Source organism: Siphateles boraxobius, unplaced genomic scaffold, assembly GCF_051911475.1.
Source record: "Siphateles boraxobius isolate OS27281-9 unplaced genomic scaffold, OSU_SipBor_1 33, whole genome shotgun sequence".
NCBI classification, from domain to species: Eukaryota; Metazoa; Chordata; class Actinopteri; order Cypriniformes; family Leuciscidae; genus Siphateles; species Siphateles boraxobius.
In genome coordinates, this window is record NW_027508953.1 from 11,949,578 (window position 1) to 11,969,086 (window position 19,509).

Here is a 19,509-nt window from a genome sequence, read left to right on the forward strand (position 1 = left end):
GCCCAACCCACCCCACAGTGTTGTCTTGCCCAGTGTCATCCGACAAGGTGCCAATAATTCCAGCGCGGAGGCTGTTCGTGTCAGAGAGGCCTACACAACCTACTTTTCCTCTGAGGTGGGAGGTGTCCACCGACATGATCCTGTGTCATAATCACAGACCAAAAGGCCCTTTTAAGGGCCAACCACAATGTCAAAAAAATTGCAATTCCATGTCAGTGTTGTGTCATTTCATTTAACTAAATTAAAATTACCACAGTACTGAATAATAGTTAAAGTGAACTTTATTTTTGTGTTTGATAATTTGTATTATTGAATGTGTGTGTGTGTGTGTCTGTCTGTGAGTATCATTAGTGAGTGTGTCTGTCTGTCTGTCTGTCTGTGTGTGTGTGTGTGTGTGTGTGTGTGTGTGTGTGTGTGTGCGCGCGCACGCGTTCAGCTCCACCAGATTCTGAAAAAAAAAAACGAAAAGGTGAGATGGCAGCTGGTTACACATTATCAATGCCAGTGTGGAGAATTTTTCACAGCAAAATACTTACACTCAAATTCAGCTTCATATATCAGCTGGTGCATTTTCAGCTTCGTAGCAGCGTTTTTTTGAATGGACATCCTTTTTAGGGGGGGGAGCAGGCTGTCCAAGAAGGCCTGGTCTGGGTCTTTCTCCTGTGTCGGTGGTTGATTGGCAGATTCGATTGCAGTCGCAATCATTTGCTCAAACGCTGAGGGGCTTGCAGAGACAACCTGCCGCCTACGCCTGCGCACACCTGACAGGTCTGGTGTGCCCTCTGTTTCGTGTGGGCGCACGCTCTCCTGTGTGTGATCTGTGACTCTCTCTCTTTCCTGGTTCTCTCCCTCTCTCTCCTGATTCTCTCCCTCTCTCTCCTGTGAGACCTCTCCCTCCTGGGTCTCTCCCTCTCCCTCCTGGGTCTCTCCCTCTCCCTCCTGGGTCTCTCCCTCTCCCTCCTGGGTCTCTCCCTCTGTCTCAGTGAGGTTGGAGGTTGTCCTCCGTGGTGTGATGAACGGCAGGAGGAAGGACATAATCTGGGCATAACGCCAGGGCCTCTTCTGAGAGGCAGCAGCCCCGCTTACCCGCCTGGACTGGTCCTCCCTCCTATACCGAACATAGGCATCACGGAGGTCCCTCCACTTTTTTTTTTCATCCTCCACTGAAAAGCACAGACAATGTACAGCACATTTCTTTATTTCTTTCAAGTTTACAGGTTTGTGTTGCCTAACTTTGATTGCATGTATCTTAAGCACAGTTTGCAGCGCAGGATTATATTACTATTACATTTTTTTTTGTCGAAACGCATATTTGACAGTGAGTTGACAGTAGTATTATCCTGAGTTAGATGCAGATTTACTATGTTTAAATTTATGTTCATTAGTAAAAACAGTAACATCTGTTTTAAAAAATTTAATATTCTGACTGTTTGAGTTTTATTCAAATTAACCATTGGTCATCCAGTATCATGCATTTAAATCATGATAACCACAGATAAAACCATGCATAGCCTATTGCACCTATAGCACCTCACTATCATGGCAAAATGTAACTGTATGGTTTCTATGGTATTTTGTATGAAAAACAGTAGCCTTAATACATTAAATACTGTAATTTTATTACATTAGTCCTTTAATACATTGTCTACATTAATAATATAATACAATTCAATATGTATATCCCACATTTCATGGTGGAAATAATATAATAGGCTATAACGTTACAGTAAATCCATGGTAAATGAAGGGAATTTGTAGATGGAAAAGTTTTCTGTATCGTTGCGCACAGTGACAGACATCGAACTATTGACATTATACCACTAAAATATCACATTTTTTAGCCGACCTGACATCTCAACGTCCCGAGCGACTTTCCTCCACGCAGCAGCCTTCCTATTAATATCTCTGTAGCCCTCATCAGAGAGATCATACAGAATTGTACATTCTGACACGGACAAAATCAACCTTTCTAATCTCTCCGCCATTTTTGTTCTACCCGCTTCCGACGCTTTTCGCGGTGTAGTATGACGTCCACTGGGGGCGTATTGCGAATTACGGAGCTGATTTCAACTGCTAGTTTGAAGGCGGCGTAAGGCGGGCCGCGGGCTTTCGTCTGTCGTCCAACAGTCAGCGAGTACCTCATGTGACGTCATTGAATGCATTGTGGGAGAAATAAGAATCATCGCTAAGCTGTAGCTAAATGCTAACATATCACCTACTTTTCCGTATTATATTTTAATTTTCCCCATCTCACAGTGCCTTTCTTCATCAAAAAAAAATAAAAAAATATTAGAGTCTCGTTTAAGGAGTCTGTTTCTATGCCATATTGTCATGAAACAGGAGAGGTCGACATGGAGGAAAACGTAACTATGCTTTATTGACAGGTTGATGACGATCTGGAAGATCTTCCAACAGGTGAGTGGTTAGTATAAGCAGTTCAGATAAAACTCACACTTAACTGACAATCTTTTAATTGCAAGCATGATGAAGATAAGAGGTCCAAGGAAACAAGTCTCTGGAGGAGGGCGAAGAAGGTATAGGCATCAGCAGGCGAGTGCATAGGTAATTGACTCTCATGTAGAAACTAATGAAACCAGACAATGAGTACAGTGAACTGGGTGCTTATATGTGGTGCTTGACTATGATGTGACAAGTGTGGAGAGTTAATACTTGGTGATTGGGAACGAGTGTTTGGAGCTGAAGGGCCTAGTGCTTGTGGATCTGTTGGTTGAATCTGTGACACGTGCAATTTCTTACTGGAATGGGCTTGTAAGTGACATTCCCTGGAAGAAAGTTTGGGCATTACCTCACAAATATCTGATAACTAACTACATGAGAGAAATTACCTTTAAGCTAATTTGTATGTTTTACCCAGATATGTGCTCTCTTAAGACTTATATTAATACCCTCTGTTGTTTCTGTTTAGAGAAAACTGAAACGCTGTATTTATTATGTAATTGTTCTCACACAATGACATTTTGGTGTGACAATTGTGATTTTATCAAATGTTAAGTGAATCCTAATTTTTAATTTACATATAGAAATGTTTGGTTTTTATTAATGTGAAAAGAATATAATATATGTAAAAAAACTGATTTTTTTCTGTTATCCATATATCATATTCACACATGTTCTGAATGAAAGTCTATTTTTTTTTTATTTAAACTTGAGATGAAACTGTATTTTGAATCTGTTGAGTTCTCCAAAAAAATTGAGAACAGTGACATGTTTAAGAACTTGGCACTTAATCTGGACTGAAAGACTGAAGGACCCTGCAGTATTGTTGTATTGTTATGGTATGATAGTGATGACATGCTACCGTTCTTGCAAGCATTTAATAAAAAAAGAAAAAAAAGAACAAAAGAAGAAAGAAAGAAACACTTGCGCGCAGTACTGTACTTCGCCGATAGAGGGAATCGGGCAGGAAGTGAGCGGCGACTCCGAAGATAAAAACATCCGGTATTAGAATCTTAGAATATTAGGAGGATTTCTCGCGTGTGCTGAAAAAGTTCAGCTGCAGATGACACTCAGACCGCAGACAGACATTTGAGGGTGAGTGTCAATTTTCTTTAGATCTTCATCATCTCTTACTGTAGATTAAACTAACATAAAAGTACCGAAAAGTACTATAGTATTACCATGTTTATAAGACATGGTACCGTAGTTTTTTTAAGTACACTGGGGCATCATGTAAATACCAATCTTGGTATAATTCAGAAACGTGGTATTATCATTTATCGTTCAAACAGTAAATCTAACGTTACCTAATTTTCATTTGTTTGTTACATTTTAAAATAAAGCAGAAAATAACAAGATTTTTTGTAGGAGAAAATTATTTCGTTAGATTGTTTCATCGACTCAGTCCAGGAAGTTTGTCTTATGTGTGCATCTTTTGTTTCAAACGGGTTACAATTCATTTGGTTAATATTCTAAAATAACCATTTGAATGACGATATTCTTAAACTGGCAGTAAAAGCCTATAAAGTTTGCATGGGGTGTGCGTTTAAAATGTGTTCTGTTTCAGTTGTCAGTGAAGTCATGATGGCGAATCCAGTGAGTGTTCAGACTCTGAGTAAGACATGGGAACTGAGTCTATATGAACTCCACCGAACGCCGCAGGTACACACACAATTATAATTTTATGATAGGAAAGATCCGCCCAACGTTTTTTGGAGGTACATAGACAAGTAACGTTATGGTTTTGCAATACTAATCAAAGAAAAAAGGGAAATTAAAAATGGTAAGACAACCTCCATTGGACCATTTGAGATTAACCCTTATGAATGTTGTTCAAAGCCCCATTCACAGTCGTTGCATGTCGCTAGTTGTTGTACTTTCACTAGGCATTCCTAGTTCTACCTGCAATTTGCAATCTTAGCCATATTATTCGATGCATCATTTGTTAATGATGCTTCAAATGTGTTTAGAGATGTGAAATGTACTTTCTATTTCTCTGACTTTTTCCATAAAGTTAAAAGTGTTGTCAGTTTCTGCGTCAATAATAGCAGCAGCAAACTAAATAAATGATTACTAAATCAATTTCCCAATCATTTACACTGGCCCTTTCATCCTGCCCCTATCTATTCCTGAAACCAAGATATGAATCAGAATTTGATGCAAACTTTTCATCTTCAGTTTTTATTGTTTATAGAAGTAGTATTTGAATATATTCATGTAGTAAGTTCCACCCATGTATGGATTGTTTCAGGAGGCGATCATGGACAGCACAGAGATTGCTGTGTCGCCCAGAAGCCTCCACAGTGAGCTTATGTGTCCCATCTGTCTGGACATGCTGAAAAACACCATGACCACCAAAGAGTGTCTGCATCGTTTCTGCTCCGAGTGCATCGTCACTGCACTCCGATCAGGGTAAGACCACATTTTCTGATTGAATGCTTTTTCTTTTACATCAGATCATCTGCCATTTTTTTGGTGCTTTCAATTAATCAGATATTTCTTGCTCAGTTCTGCCCTTTAATTATTTTCCGCTGCAGAAATAAAGAATGTCCGACCTGCAGGAAGAAGCTTGTGTCCAAGCGTTCTCTACGTGCTGACCCAAATTTTGATGCCCTGATCTCTAAGATGTACCCTAGCCGTGATGAGTATGAGGCCCATCAGGACAAAGTTCTGGAGCAGCTCAGTCGACTGCACAACAAAGAGGCACTCAACAGCAGCATCGAGCAGGGACTGCGCATGCAGGCCAGACACAGGTCACAGCATAGCTAGGAGTGCATATGCATGTCAACAAAGAAATTGTGCTTCAAAAATGACAATTCTCTCATTTATTTACTCTCACGTTGAACACTGAATAAAATCTTGAGCAATTTTCATGCAGTACTTTCTATATAGTGAAAGAAAAATGTGCACTGCTGAAACAGGTTGAATGTTAATGGTAACATCAAACTTAATTGGTTCTGGCATCTAAAGACTTGGCATACAGTGCATAAGTTTTGTATACTACTAATGGTACTTTTGGTTGGTATCTCCCCATCTATAGTATATACTATGTATATAGACTCTTTATCCTTAAGTGTTCATATAATTTTATTTTATTTTACCTTAGATGCACTTATGTTTGCCGAGGGTTTTCATGACCATTTTCCGCCTTCTCGCGGAGACTTAAATAGGAGTACTGTACTTTTAAGATATTTTATTTTTATATCTGAAATGAGTAACAAAGTTTGCATGTTGGATAAACAGAGTGCATTTCCTCCCTTTTTTTTTTAGAGCTCAGCGTGTCCGTAAGCTGCATCCAGAGAGTGAAAATACTACCTTTAGTGGTGGTGAAGACAACGGTGACACTCGTTCACACGTCTCGCATGACTCCGCGCCTTCACACCATACCTCTGCCCCTGCAAGCTACCCTCCAGAGGCCGGACCAAGTTGCAGTAAAAAGCAGCAAATGTCTGATGATTCTGGACCTGAGGCTTTTGGAGGGAGTCGTACACCTCCTGGACAACTGCCAGGCCATGGGCTGAGCTCAGAAATTGAACTTATATTTTGCCCACATCCCCTGCTGGTCAGCAACCAACAGTACAGCCAGACAAGGTATAAGGAAAATAAGTGACTGAGGGTATATGGGCAATTTTTTAGTGAGAGGACAATTTTACATGATAAATTGTAACAGCATAGTAATGTAGAAATATTACATTTGCCATAATTTCTATATTTTATCGTCGTCTCCTACTCAGATTTCCACTTTAAGGCCAGGAAGAGATCTTTCTCCCAGGACATGTTAGTAAATGTTTTAAACTTTGCGTCGGGGTCCTTATCACACTGTCTGGATTTATTTTGCGATAGCAACTGGCTGGATGTTAATTATTACACTTATTACATGGCTACTTGCCATATAATTAAATGATTAGACAAAATATTGATTTGAGCTAAAATACTTGGAAATATTTGATTTGCTCATTAAGCTCAAAGTTTCTGCAAAGGAAAACTGTTCATAGTCAAGTCACCTTCATTTATATAATGCTTTTTACAATACAGATTGTTTCAAACCAACTTTACAGAGATAATAGGAATAATTTTGGCTGTACAGCAGCTCTAGAAGAAAGTAATTGTCTAGCTTAAGTAAGTTTTTAATTGATACATTTCAGTTGTAAAAATCATTAGTTATTAACTTAGCTTGCACAACACCATTTTCAACTGAAAACTTTTAAGCGTTCTGGCTGTTCATTTACATGACAACGACGTTTTGGTGGCCTGAGAACGCAAACTTTGAAGTAGGTTTCAAAGTGCAAGTTTTTAAAAACAATTTTTGAAAGCAATTTTTCAAGTTTTGAAAGCAATACCGTTATCATCTCCGTATAAACTTCAAAAAACATGAATCTGTGAAAACGGTGACGTGTTTAGTTTATAGGCATGCGCGTATGAATGTATTGTTGCATGTAGTCTTTCTTTCCAAAGTGACATTGCCAAATTACTTGTCTGGCATGCATAATACAGTGTTTTTAGTCATTACCGCGGATGCGTGTGAACAGGAATACGGCCCTGAACCGGCTGAGTACGGTAAACCTCGGTACAAACAGAGAGACTAATATTAGTGTAGATGCCATTCTTCTTATGATGTAACGAGTACATCAGACGTTATGGGAAGTGTTACGGTTCCCGCTGACCTAATTTATGCAGCCTAACAATCATTTTGCATGATTTAAATTATAGAAATTGGTAATTTGTTATGTGTATGCCAGGTTAAAGAGATGTGTTTTTAGTCTAGAATTTAAACTGACAGAGTGTGTCTGCTTCCTGAGCAATGCTAGGAAGACTGTTCCAGAGTTTAGGTGCTAAATAAGAAAAGGATCTACCACCTGCAGTTGATTTTGATATTCTAGGTATTATCAACTGGCCAGAATTTTGAGATCCCAATAGACGTGAAGGACTATAATGCGTTAAGAGCTCGCTCAAGTACTGGGGAGGTAAACCATTTAATGCTTTGAAAGTAATTAGCAAGATTTTGAAATGTATACAATGTTTAATAGGGAGCCAATGCAGTGTTTACAGAACGTCTTGGTTACGTATGTAACCTTTGCTCCCTGAGTAGGGAATGAGAGACTGCATATATCGCTATGGGAACACCTTTGGAACACCAATGTCTGAAGCCCTTATACCATCACGCCATTTTGATTGGCCAATAGCGCTTAGCACCACCCTAAGAATACGTCACGTATGCTTCATATTAGTGTGCTGTGCGTTATTCCTCAGATATCAAGATGAAGAAAGCACTATTCAAGTATGGGAAGGCCGGTTCCCTAATCAGGGAACAAAGGTCACATGCGTAACCGAGACATAACCAGGTCTGTCAACACTGCAATTATCGCTATGGTAATTTATACCATAATGCCTTCACATACCTGAGAATAGCTGGAAGACCGTGGAAAGTGTCCGCTCAGGCAGATAAGACCTGGAAGCCATCCTCACATCCAGACCTTAGAACTTGATAAAAGTGTTCGAAGAGGACCATCCTGCCGCAACACAAATATCCTCTAAAGTAGAGCCCCTAAAAAGAGCTTGAGAAGAAGCCATTCCTCTAGTGAAGTGGGCACTCCCACCTAGAGGCGAAGCCAAACACACAAACAATTGCTCCGATCTACGCCACTGGGCTGAGCGGTCGACATAGACCTTCAGTGTCCTGACCGGGCAGAGGCTGAGAGGCCGAGCATCACTCCCAGTTTCTGAATCAGGAGGGGGAAAAGCCTCCAAAACCACCTGCTGGGAATGAAAACGGATTGAGACAACCTTAGGAATGTATCCTGGCCTGGGACGCATCAAGACTTTAACCAGCCTGGGGGCAAAGTCCATACAGGAGGGGGTGACAGAAAGAGCCTGCAGGTCCCCTATTCTCTTAAGAGAGGAAATGGCCACCAAAAGAACTGTCTTAAGAGTCAAAAAATTCTCTGACAGATTCTAATTGTTCGAACAGCTGACCTGCCAGACCTTCCATAACAATGGAACGTCAAGAGGGAATTTGTACAGGGCGGAAAGGCCTAAGCCGTCTTGTCCCTTGTAGAAAACGAGAAACTGGGAGGTGACGTCCAATGGAAACACCTCCTATTGGTACATGCTCTGCCGAAATAGCCGCCACGTACACCTTAAAGGAGAACTCCGGGCAATTTTTAAGTTAATCTTGATCGTTAGACCTTTGTGAGTACTGACTATAGAAAAAAAAACGAACCGGATTGGTGCTTGCTACGCGGAGCTGCGACCGCGAATGCCCAGAGCTCCCACCCAGCTAAAACGGCAGCTATGGGGGCATCGACATAAAGAGCGTTTTTGAGCCTCTTAACAGACACAAAATGCAATTAAAATGTCTGTCCAACATGAACAGGGACCCTACATGTGAACAAGATGCGTTTAGCAACTTAGCCATTGTTTCAACTCACCTAAATAGTCTTTTAGACGGCAAGCTGTAGTCTCGCGCTGCAGTCCCGTGCTGTAGCCGGAAAAGGTAAACAATGTCCAGGTGGGAGGAGCGTTGATCATGTGCGACGAGTCTTCGTACATGGAATGGCATTTTTCTTCAAACGGCCCCGCTGTGTTGAGTGTGTGTAGTCATCCTTGTCAAAGTGTTCACTGCAAATGCGGTAATCTTTAGCGCGTAGTACTTCTACGGGAGTTTGCACATCAAGTTGAAATACAACTAGCCACAAACTGCAGAATCTCGAGGTCATGGAAAGGAAGACGATGAAAATTTAAGCTCTTATATTTTCGCATTCTGTTGTCACAATTCGGAAAGGCACAAACACGAACCATTTCTTCTTCACTTGTAAGCAACTCTGATCATAACTCGTCGCACATGATCAACGCTCCTCCCACCTGGACATTGTTTACCTTTTCCGGCTACAGCAAGGGACTGCAGCGCGAGACTACAGCTTGCCGTCTAAAAGACTATTTAGGTGAGTTGAAACAATGGCTAAGTTGCTAAACGCATATTGTTCACATGTAGGGTCCCTGTTCATGTTGGACAGACATTTTAATTGCATTTTGTGTCTGTTAAGAGGTTCAAAAACGCTCTTTATGTCGATGTCCCCATAGCTGCCGTTTTAGCTGGGTGGGAGCTCTGGGCATTCGCGGTCGCAGCTCCGCGTAGCAAGCACCAATCCGGTTCGTTTTTTTTCTATAGTCAGTACTCACAAAGGTCTAACGATCAAGATTAACTTAAAAATTGCCCGGAGTTCTCCTTTAAGAGTGGCCAGGATGCACCCTCCGAAAAACAACTTCAGTATTGAACTCACAGGGCAATGAACTGGGTCCAGGTCGCGCTGGCTGCACCAAGAGGCAAACAGCTTACATTTACACTGCGTGCAGAATTATTAGGCACGTTGATTTTCTGACCATATTTTTTTTTTTCAGGCACATTTTGCCAATTCCAAACCACATTTATCTTAACTACTATTACTTTTGTATTTAATAATTTATAAGTGATATATAATGGTTGAAGGCTGGAAATGAAAAACGCCTTATATTCAGGTGTGCAGAATTATTAGGTATGTTTTCATTTACAGATAAAATAAGCCAAAAAAGAGATTTAACTCAGACTGAAAAGTCAAAAATTAAGTTCCCATGATAAGGATGCAATACTAAAAATTGCAGTTAAGGCATGACCATTCGACAGTGAAATGCTCATTGGGTCAGCAAGGTCAGACAAATACAGGTGGAGACGAAAAGACACATGTTAACTGCAAAATAATTAAGAATTAAGGTGAAGAATTAAGTGTGAAACCATCAGGAACTCTGTAGTCTCCAGCGCCACCATTTTCCAGAACTGCAACCTACCTGGAGTCTCCAGAAGTGCAAGGTGTCAGGATCTCAGAGACTTATGTTAGGTAAACAATGTGCCTAATAATTCCGCACACAGTGCATAAGCATACAGACCTTAGAATTAAGGATAGTATCTGTAATCTCAGCCCCACTCAGGGGCCAAACCCACAGCTTCCAATAGATCCGGACTGGGATGCCAAATCGTACCCTGGGCCTGAGTCAACAGGTCTGATCTGAGGGGAACCCTCAGAAATATTACATTTGCCATAATTTGCCAAACCCTCTTCCCAGACTCCAGAAATTGGGTGACCCTGATAGACTTCCACCAGACTGTGAGGGATGTGTCTGGGTGGCAATGGGGTGTGATCCCGTGATATTTGATCCACCACTGGAATGGCCACATGTGGAGCAGGCCCAACTGAACCACAGGGAACGCTGCTGCCATAAGACTAGGGCTGAACGATTAATTGCATTTGCGATAATATCGCGATATGATGAAATCCGATTTTGTAACCGCAAAAGCTGCGATTACACTGGTCTCGTGACACGCGAGAGAAAAGCAGTCTGCAGATCAAGCATCAACTTGGCACGCTAGGCATAGGTCTTGCATACAGGAAAGAACATTTTATTTTTTATGTATGTGATATTGTGTTATTTATTCTCTCTCCAACAATTCTGGATCGATTCAGAGAATTTCAGAATCGAGTCTGCGTGCAGACGCTGCGCGTGCTTTAAAAACAACCGTATTCTGCTTGCTTCTAATTTCTCTCTCTCTCTCTCTCTGTCTCACACACACACGACACCGCTCAAACTTTCCGAAAAATAAGCTTTCATAAAGTTTGGGGTTTAAGCGAATTACAAGGACAGTCGCGGGCTTCATTGCACAGGTTTTGCCGCTTTTATGTTACTCTTGCAGTGCGCGGTCTTGACCGCCGGAATTTTCCTTACAAATGCTCCACATAGGCATTATTTATGTCTTTTGGAATGCAGCTGGCTTATATATTAAAAATATGAAAATCACTGAGAAAGCTGCTTGCATTTTAAAATACTTGTGCGCGCTTTGTGAAGAGTGCTCGTGCATGCGGCTGTGAGTGACTCATTGGTTAAATGTACTTGCATCTCAAAATGCTTTTGACGCAAAATGAATGTAAACACGGTCAGTTATATCTTAAACCAACAGGACAAACCACATTTACAATTTCAAAAGAGATATGTGCATTAGTGTGAATGCAGCTTATCGTATAGGGGGAAAATCACTCCAGCTCTTGAATGGAAAACGTTCAGACAGCCTACTTTTAAATACTGAAAGCACTATTTGTTTATTACTTGTAATGTTTTTTTTTTTTTCTTGAAAAAAACTCAAGTTTTCTTGAAACTCATCGTATCCGCTTGAGAGAAGTGGTAAAACTGCTCTGAATAAAAGCAAAGTACACAATAAACACTAGGGCTGGGTAAAAAATAGATTTCTCAATATTAATTGATTCTCATTTTTACAAACCAATATCGATTCTTAAATCTCAAGAATCGATTAGTCATCCTGTTTTTATTTGATGAATGAAAGGAACATTTTAGCATGCATCCCATCCAATAAATTGCAATAATCTTTGTGCTTTGTTACTATTGAGATGAAATATCTCAAATTTCAAATTACGTCCATTTTATTACGAAATTCAAAAACATAAATACCGTTTTGGCGCTGTGGCGTGAGATCGCTTTGGCGCCCGCAACTTTTTTATATTTTCCCAAACTTGAAGCGTTGCTCGCTGAATGCTTTGCTTAGAAAATTCAGCAACAATATATTTTATAACGTCCTCGTTTCCTCATACGCCGTCAAATTGATGTTGTACCCTTTCTTCTGCCCAAATGCTCAGAAGAGCTTTGGTATCTTCGACAGACCAGTACAGGCGATTTTCCATTTCGAGCAGCGATTATTTTGCGCGATATAAAAAAGTGAAATGTGCATCTTGCCGGCTTTGCCTCAGACCATAACTTTCCCTAACGCCGATAAACTCCGCCTTTTACCTTGCCCACGCCTCTAGCCCGAGCTGGCCGCTTTGGCCCTGAGTAAGCCCCGATCAAGCCCCGGAAGTGACAGTGGAAACGTGACTGGCCCTGGCACGCACTAGTACGGCTCGGCCCTGGCCCGGCAGTGGAAACGCGGCTATTGATTCCATGCGACAACATTAGATCTAATGTTGATATGATTACGACAATGAGTGGATCCTGACACATGTTTCCTAAAGCTGGGGACACATTATGAATGTAAATTGGTTGTTATGACTGATCATGCACAAACGGACTGAGTTTGTTCCTTTTGCGCTCAGTCGGTGTTTAAAGTCATGTATTGTGCGGTGTCTAAAGATTCTAGTCTTAGAATTTAAGAGCAAGCTGTTGCCAGTCGTCCTCACTAAGATTTTATTAAACGAGTAATATTTGCAACTGGTGCCGGTGATTATGCTAAGAAGATGCTGTCCCTGTCAAACATCATTCTTGTAATTTTAGCAAACACATCTTTTATGTTTCTTTTGTATTATTTCATAAGTTAACATTGCAAGTTAATTGTTTTAGGCTATTCAATTTGTTCTGCAGATGGAAAAAAAGTGAAACCAAAATAAAATGGTACCTTATGTAGGCTATATAACTGCATTGGTTTCTGAATAAATGTTAATTTAAAAAGTCTAATGAATAAAAAAAAATCTGGAAATAAAATAATTATATACACTTTAAGTCTAGACAAAGTTCAAACAAGACAGACATTTTAGGGATAATGTAATGTACAGTCCTTCTCCCTTTATTACACAGCTGTTCACCACATGAATAATGATGGGGATTTGAGCTTTACAATCTTAACGGTTTATTATCTTATAATCCATTACAATGTGCAAAACTATCTTTTTAGCAACAAGATTGAACACTTCAACAATATTACCATAGACTTACAGTTACCATTAATACTGAGGTCCTCCTCTCATTTTACAGTAAATAGTCGATAACTGAGGCGAAGATGGCAGCAGCTGACTTCAAATTGTGATATGAGAGAAAAGATACACTGGCCTCAAATAGCCAGATCAATGTCATTATATAGTGTTGCTATTGATGATAGTATTATTAGGGAATAACTGACCTCAGAATGTCATGACTGACCAATCAGAACCAAACATTTCAGAGTGTATTGTTGTATTAAACCATTGAAGATTGTTTTCTTCTTTTTTTAAGTAGTTACTCCTAAAGCTTTATGGATGGAAATGTAATTATGGGAATTAACATCTTGGGTGCTACATTCTCCTTTCTGTTGTCAGATATGTCAAAACCACAGCCAACGCCACTGTAGACCACCTCTCCAAATACCTGGCTCTCCGCATTGCTCTGGAGGAAAGTCAGAGTGACACGCAGGGGAACAGAAATATGGAGGGAGAGCTGGGAGCTGGCAACAATAGTAGTAGTAGTCTGCAGGATGTCAGTGAAAAACAGTTTACTATCTACATCAGCACAGCACGAGGACAGTTCTCCGTGAGTCACACTGTCATGACTACTCTAATTACAGAGAAATCAGAGTATGGTTTGTCTTATCTTTATCATTTCTGTCTTTCAGACACTAAATGGCTCTTTGACTTTGGAGCTGGTGAATGAGAAGTTCTGGAAGGTCTGTAAGCCTCTGGAACTCTTTTATGCTCCTACACAAGACCAGAAGCAGCAGCAGGAGAATCAGACACCTCAACTGGGACAGATGGATGTTCCAGATGTTAAATCTTTAAACTAAAATTGAATAACGGTCTCTTTATTCAACTGTGACTAACTCTTGAGTTTAGAGACAGTTTATCAAGATCACCACATTTCTCCTGCACACATACATGAACCTCCAGTCTGGACCAATTCTACTCAAACCTGTCCTGGGGACCCCCCTCCACTGCACATTTTGCATGTCTCTCTTAATGGACGCACCAATTTTGGGTTTTGCAGTCTGTACTAATGAGCTGATGAGTTAAATCAGACGTGTTAGATGAGGGCGAAATCTAAAATGTGCTCTAGTGGAAGGTACACAGGACAGGTTTGAGAACCACTGGTCTAGACAACTAGTCAGTCCACATCACTGAAGGACTGGAGAGATAGGCATGTAGATCAGTGTTTCCCACCGATTTTTTCGTATGTACCATAGCAAAGCAATTACCATAGACAAGGCAATTATCTATTGCAACATAAATTTGTAGAAACGAAGGGTTTGCTCCAATAGCTACACTTGTGGTCTTGGACACTTGAGAGTGTGTGTATGCAACAGGAACAACATGTGCAAGACTGTTCGAGGTCTGAAAAATGCCAAAGCTCAGTGCCCTTAACACACACTAAATTCACACTATCTCTAATATTGCATTGCAGCTGTATTTGAGGCTAAGCGTATCCCATCATTTATCATCAAGAACTCACATGGCCCAAAATTGTGATATGTCAAGAAAAACTTTCCAGTGTAAGTTAAATAAATTAGATCCTGCATATAATTTGGCAGTAAAACGTAAAATGTTGCAGAGATGTCTATTTTGTAAGATGTTTGCGACTGCTCTTCATTACTTAAATTAGAAGCACCACAATTTATAATCTTGTTACAAATTACCTTCCTCCAAACTTTAATCCACCAAAATCAAAACATGAAATATAAATACACGTTTGTAAAAACATGCTATTGGCATTTTTCCACTATGTGTTACATTAGGGAATCAAAGTTCTACACACACGCTTGAGGTTTTCACACCCACTTGAACACTTGGGCCTAAATACATGGAATACAACATGGAATACATCATGCAAGTAGACAAGTGGTGAAGTGCAAAGACCGCAAGTGTGGGTAATAGGACATACCCTAAATTCAAATATTTTGCAGCTGTTGTATGGTTGCATGTTATAGAGTCTGCTTATATTAGTGAAATACAGTATGTATAAAAGTTTATGAGGAGTCAAAAACTACCTCTGAACAGTCTATATTGAAGGATCTGAGGATTCTTGGTAGCAACCTGTGTGTGTAGCCCAAAAGATTGGCCATGCATTTATATCATTTCATTTTTTTTTTTTATACTAATTTATCACATTTATCCATAGTCATTTAACGATTTATATTCTCATTTTTACAATCTCTTAATGTACTGCTTCCTGCTTTCCCCCTGCCTCTGGGGTTGATACAATACAATATGTTCCGCTTCCTGTGCTGATATCAGACAAAACAACTTCTGATGGGATCTGGTAAAGAGACTGGATCCATTATTCCCAATGGATTGGGGGATTTTGGCCATGTTTAGACCGCCTGCAAAAATATATATTTTTTTCATATCCAGATGGGTTTTCGAAAGTCTGGACAACAAAAACAAACACATGAAATAAGATTTTTTTTCCCCAATTCAGATTCAAACCACATTTGGAGGTGGGTTGTAATGCGATGCAAATCAGATTTTTTTTTACAGATGTATTTTAGTTTGGGCACACTGCTCGAATTGGATTTCAAATGGTCTTTTGCAGCACTCTTAACATGACACAACGATAACATCAAAACCTGTGACAGAACAATTGCACGTGACTACTGCACAGAACATCACTATGGGTGTTTCTCAAATGGAAGGCTGCATCCTACTGAGGCTGCGTCCTTCCTAGTTCAGTCCTTCTGAGGCTTGTAGCCTAGTGTCCTCCTCAACAATTTAACTCTAGAATGAGACGGTCTAATAAAAGCGCATGACTACGTCACACATGTTCCCGGGATTGGGATCCAACAGTGGATGACTGTTTACAATAATCAAATGGACTTAATATAGTCTTGATTTTAAATGGAGGTGATTGCAGTAACAAATAATCTTAACTAAATTACTTAATCTATTGACAATAGGGGTGTAACGATACCGTCATGTCACGATTCGATACATATCACAATACAATATTATTGTGATACTCCACAACATGATAAAAGGTTAAAAAAAATGTACTGTTGATTAAAATGCTAAATTTGGTTTTACATTGGGAGTGTAAATGAATAGGCTTATATTAACAAAACCAAAGAAATGTGTTGTGGGGTAATAATGCATGTAGACGTTTTAAGCCTTTGATACTTAATCAGTCCCTCCAGGATTTCCCGGGCCTTTTTTGTGATTGTTGCGGCCTAAAATGCCTGATGTTGCGGACACTTTTCTAAAAAGTTGTGATGAAAGTTGCGATGTCCTTTGGCATTTGTTTTTATAGGTTAAAACAGCAAAGGTAGATAGATGGGATTCTTCACCTCTGTAAAGATGAATGTGTATTTAAAATGGGTCATTTACAGTTTTTTACAATCGCTATGACAATTTTTTCAATACTTTTAAAAAATGTCCTAAACTCTTAACAAAGTTAGCACTGCATCCATCTGTGTAAGCTATACTAGTAAAACATTTCTTGTTGCTTTAACACAAAATGCATACAATTAACACAAATTTAAAATGCTTGAACTTCTTTTACACACAAGCTCAAACAAGACCAAAACAATGGATTTTTACTGGCAAATTTACCAATGCTTTGACACTGTATGTCAGAACAGAAAACACCATGTTCTAAACCTAACCTTACAGGCTAAAGTCAAGGTGAACAGCTGTTTACACAAATATATCCCCTGTATTTTATGCTATTGTTACTGAGAAACAGCTGATTGAATTATGCAAATATATACATTTATTTTTATTTATTTTATTCATTGCAGCAATTCTGTCTCTGTCTTCGTTTTTTCATTACAGTAACCGTACATTCTATAAAGCACTCTGAGATGGGTCTTTTTTCATTGAATTTCTGCAGAAAAAGACCTAAACCCAACACAACTGTAGAGAGGCTTCAAAACAAACTGCAGTGCAAAACACAATCTATCATCAATACAATATACTGTCTGTTGTATAAGGGCATACCTGACATAAAATAATGCAGTTTCTGTAATTCCACCTGATGTTAGTGTTTTTATGACATTGTGCTATGATTGACTAAATCTTCCTGTTGGACGAGAACATATATGTAAGTGTTTTAAAAATTATTTGATTTTGAGACATGTTTGTGTATTGTTGCTAGTGTATTATTGTATTTTGAAAATTAGTGTTGGAGTTTAGTTTACAATGTGTGATTTTGAGCATGAAATTAACTGTTTTGCCAATTGTGTGTTGTAGGTGTGCTGGTGCGTTAAGAGTTTAGGAAATTTGTTAAAAGTATTGAAAAAAAATTCATAGCGATTGTAAAAAACTGTATGTAGTAGAAATGTGAAATTATTTTTGAATTTGCCATTCCCAAGCCACGCCCTACCGGTAAGAGAGCGCAGTTAAACGTCTCCGTGACAAGTCTGTCCGGAATTTCGAGATCGCCAAAAATGTCCGGGATTCGGCTTTTTCGTTCTACAGTCGCCATTCATTATGTTTACTGTGGCGAGCAGGACGAGACTGAGGGCCACGGCAGAACGACGCGAGTGACTCACCGGTCTCATATCTCTCACGGAGGAGCGGAACTGTTCTTTTATTTTTATATATGTTTTTGTGCATGTTATAGGTTTACAAATTGAAAAAGCCCAAAGTCCAACCCAAAGGGACTTACCATGTCCCAGAGAAAACACTGTCCATCTGCTCTATAGTATTGTAGTCCAGCCTTTACTTCAGAGACAAATGTGCTCACTTTGTAACACGTTATAATGCCCGCCTAGCTGCAAAACATAATGTTGCATGTGACTTTGAAATGTGTTTTACTTTTACCTATTTTGTAAAAAAGAGTGTGTTGCCCGTTGTGTGAGGAGAGTTGAGCAGGTGGGCTCTTTTAAATACCTGGTTACAGAGATTGACTCAAGTTTAAATTTGATAAGCATGCAGAAAGTGTTTTTAAGAAGGCGTATCAACGTCTAGGTTTATTGAGGAAATTAAGTTGTTTTAATATTGAAAAGGACATTCTGATAGTGGTGTATAAATCACTTCTCGATCTGTGCTTACTTTCAATATTGTATCCTGGTTCAACTTTCTGTTAAATGCAAAAATGGACTTTTACGGTTTATAAATATGGCTGGTAAAATTATTTGAGAAACAAGTAACCCTGTCTGATCTTTACACTGTGGCAGTGAAAAGGAAAGCCTCTGTTATTGTGACAGACTCTTCACATCCCCTGCATAGTTCATTTCACGTACTTCCGTCTGGTAGATGATATAAAGTACCTTTGGTGGAAAAGGCCAAGTATAAGAAGACTTTTATTCCAACTGCCATTGATATTTTAAATAGGAAATGGGGGAGGGGGTGTATCTTAAATTGTGTGGTTGTCTCTTGTATTGTACTGTTTGTTGAGCCCTTGTCTAAAGACAATTTTCTACCCCCTGTGGGGACAGACAATAAAGCTTTTTTGAATTTGAACTTAGGCTTGGTGCTGGAACCCTAAGCACAGGACAATAGTGACACCAGAATAAAAATATTCATGATTCTGAAGCTGAAAATACAGAAATATTTTTAGAAGAATATGCTTGCACTGTCACTGAGTAGATATAAAATAATATAGGCCACTTTTTACTGGTAACATTAGACATTATCAGGACCCACAAAATTTCATTATTATACATTAAACTACTATATATAATGTTGAATATAATGTAGGACTGACACTAAAAGAAAAAAGAAAAGTATTTCTTTTATTTTGGGTGAACTATCCACGACACAGATGCATTTTTGTATTGCAATAAATTGTGACATGATATATTGTTACACCCCAATACAAAACTCATAACTTTTGTACAGATTTTTTCAAATAGCCTCTGGTTAGAAACAACTGACCAAGATCCCCATTTACATCTCCATTTACCTCTCTTCATGGTAATGTTTTTAAAGTATAGTCACATCTTTCAATCTAAATTGATTTGAAATATGGGAACATAATCAGAATTCATGGGATACATTGATGCTGTGGCTGAAATGAGATTTGTATTTTGCATTGCCATTTTCTAATTGGTTTATTGAACATTTTACCCTTGCTTTGAAAAATGCCACCTTGCATTTTTTTCCCCATCAATAAAAACACATACTTGACTAAACTGTTGAATGAATCTGTGGTCTCATCTAAATTAAAATGGTCATAATTTACTCACCTTTCAACCTGTGAATTTCTTTCCTCTGCTTATCACAAAAGATGACATTTTGAAGAATGTCAGTAACCAAAGTTGATGGGACTTGAAAATCAAGTCTCCCCCCCCTCCATACTATGGAAGTCAAAGGGGTCCATCAACTGTTCGGTTTCAAC

The 19,509-nt window shown here is 39.2% G+C and overlaps 1 protein-coding gene across 1 annotated transcript; it reads left to right on the forward strand.

The window, feature by feature from the left end:
* The first annotated feature begins 3,231 nt into the window (after nt 1–3,231).
* Nucleotides 3,232–19,303, forward strand: LOC143701865 (E3 ubiquitin-protein ligase RING2-A-like). The gene is made up of 9 exons (XM_077195554.1): nt 3,232–3,552; nt 4,025–4,119; nt 4,709–4,869; nt 4,995–5,210; nt 5,728–6,048; nt 13,563–13,773; nt 13,856–16,302; nt 18,659–18,853; nt 18,897–19,303. Exons 2-7 carry the CDS (start codon nt 4,039–4,041, stop codon nt 14,021–14,023), a joined length of 1,158 nt encoding a protein of 385 aa, XP_077051669.1. The 5' UTR covers nt 3,232–3,552; nt 4,025–4,038; the 3' UTR covers nt 14,024–16,302; nt 18,659–18,853; nt 18,897–19,303.
* The last annotated feature ends 206 nt before the right edge of the window (nt 19,304–19,509 follow it).

Excerpts from the sequence above, each read along its gene's own strand:
- LOC143701865 (XM_077195554.1), top strand. The coding sequence starts at position 4,039 with ATGATGGCGAATCCAGTGAGTGTTCAGACTCTGAGTAAGACATGGGAA. Across the intron at positions 4,120-4,708 it reads AACTCCACCGAACGCCGCAG|GAGGCGATCATGGACAGCAC; the intron begins GTACACACACAA and ends GGATTGTTTCAG. Across the intron at positions 13,774-13,855 it reads CAGCACGAGGACAGTTCTCC|ACACTAAATGGCTCTTTGAC; the intron begins GTGAGTCACACT and ends TCTGTCTTTCAG.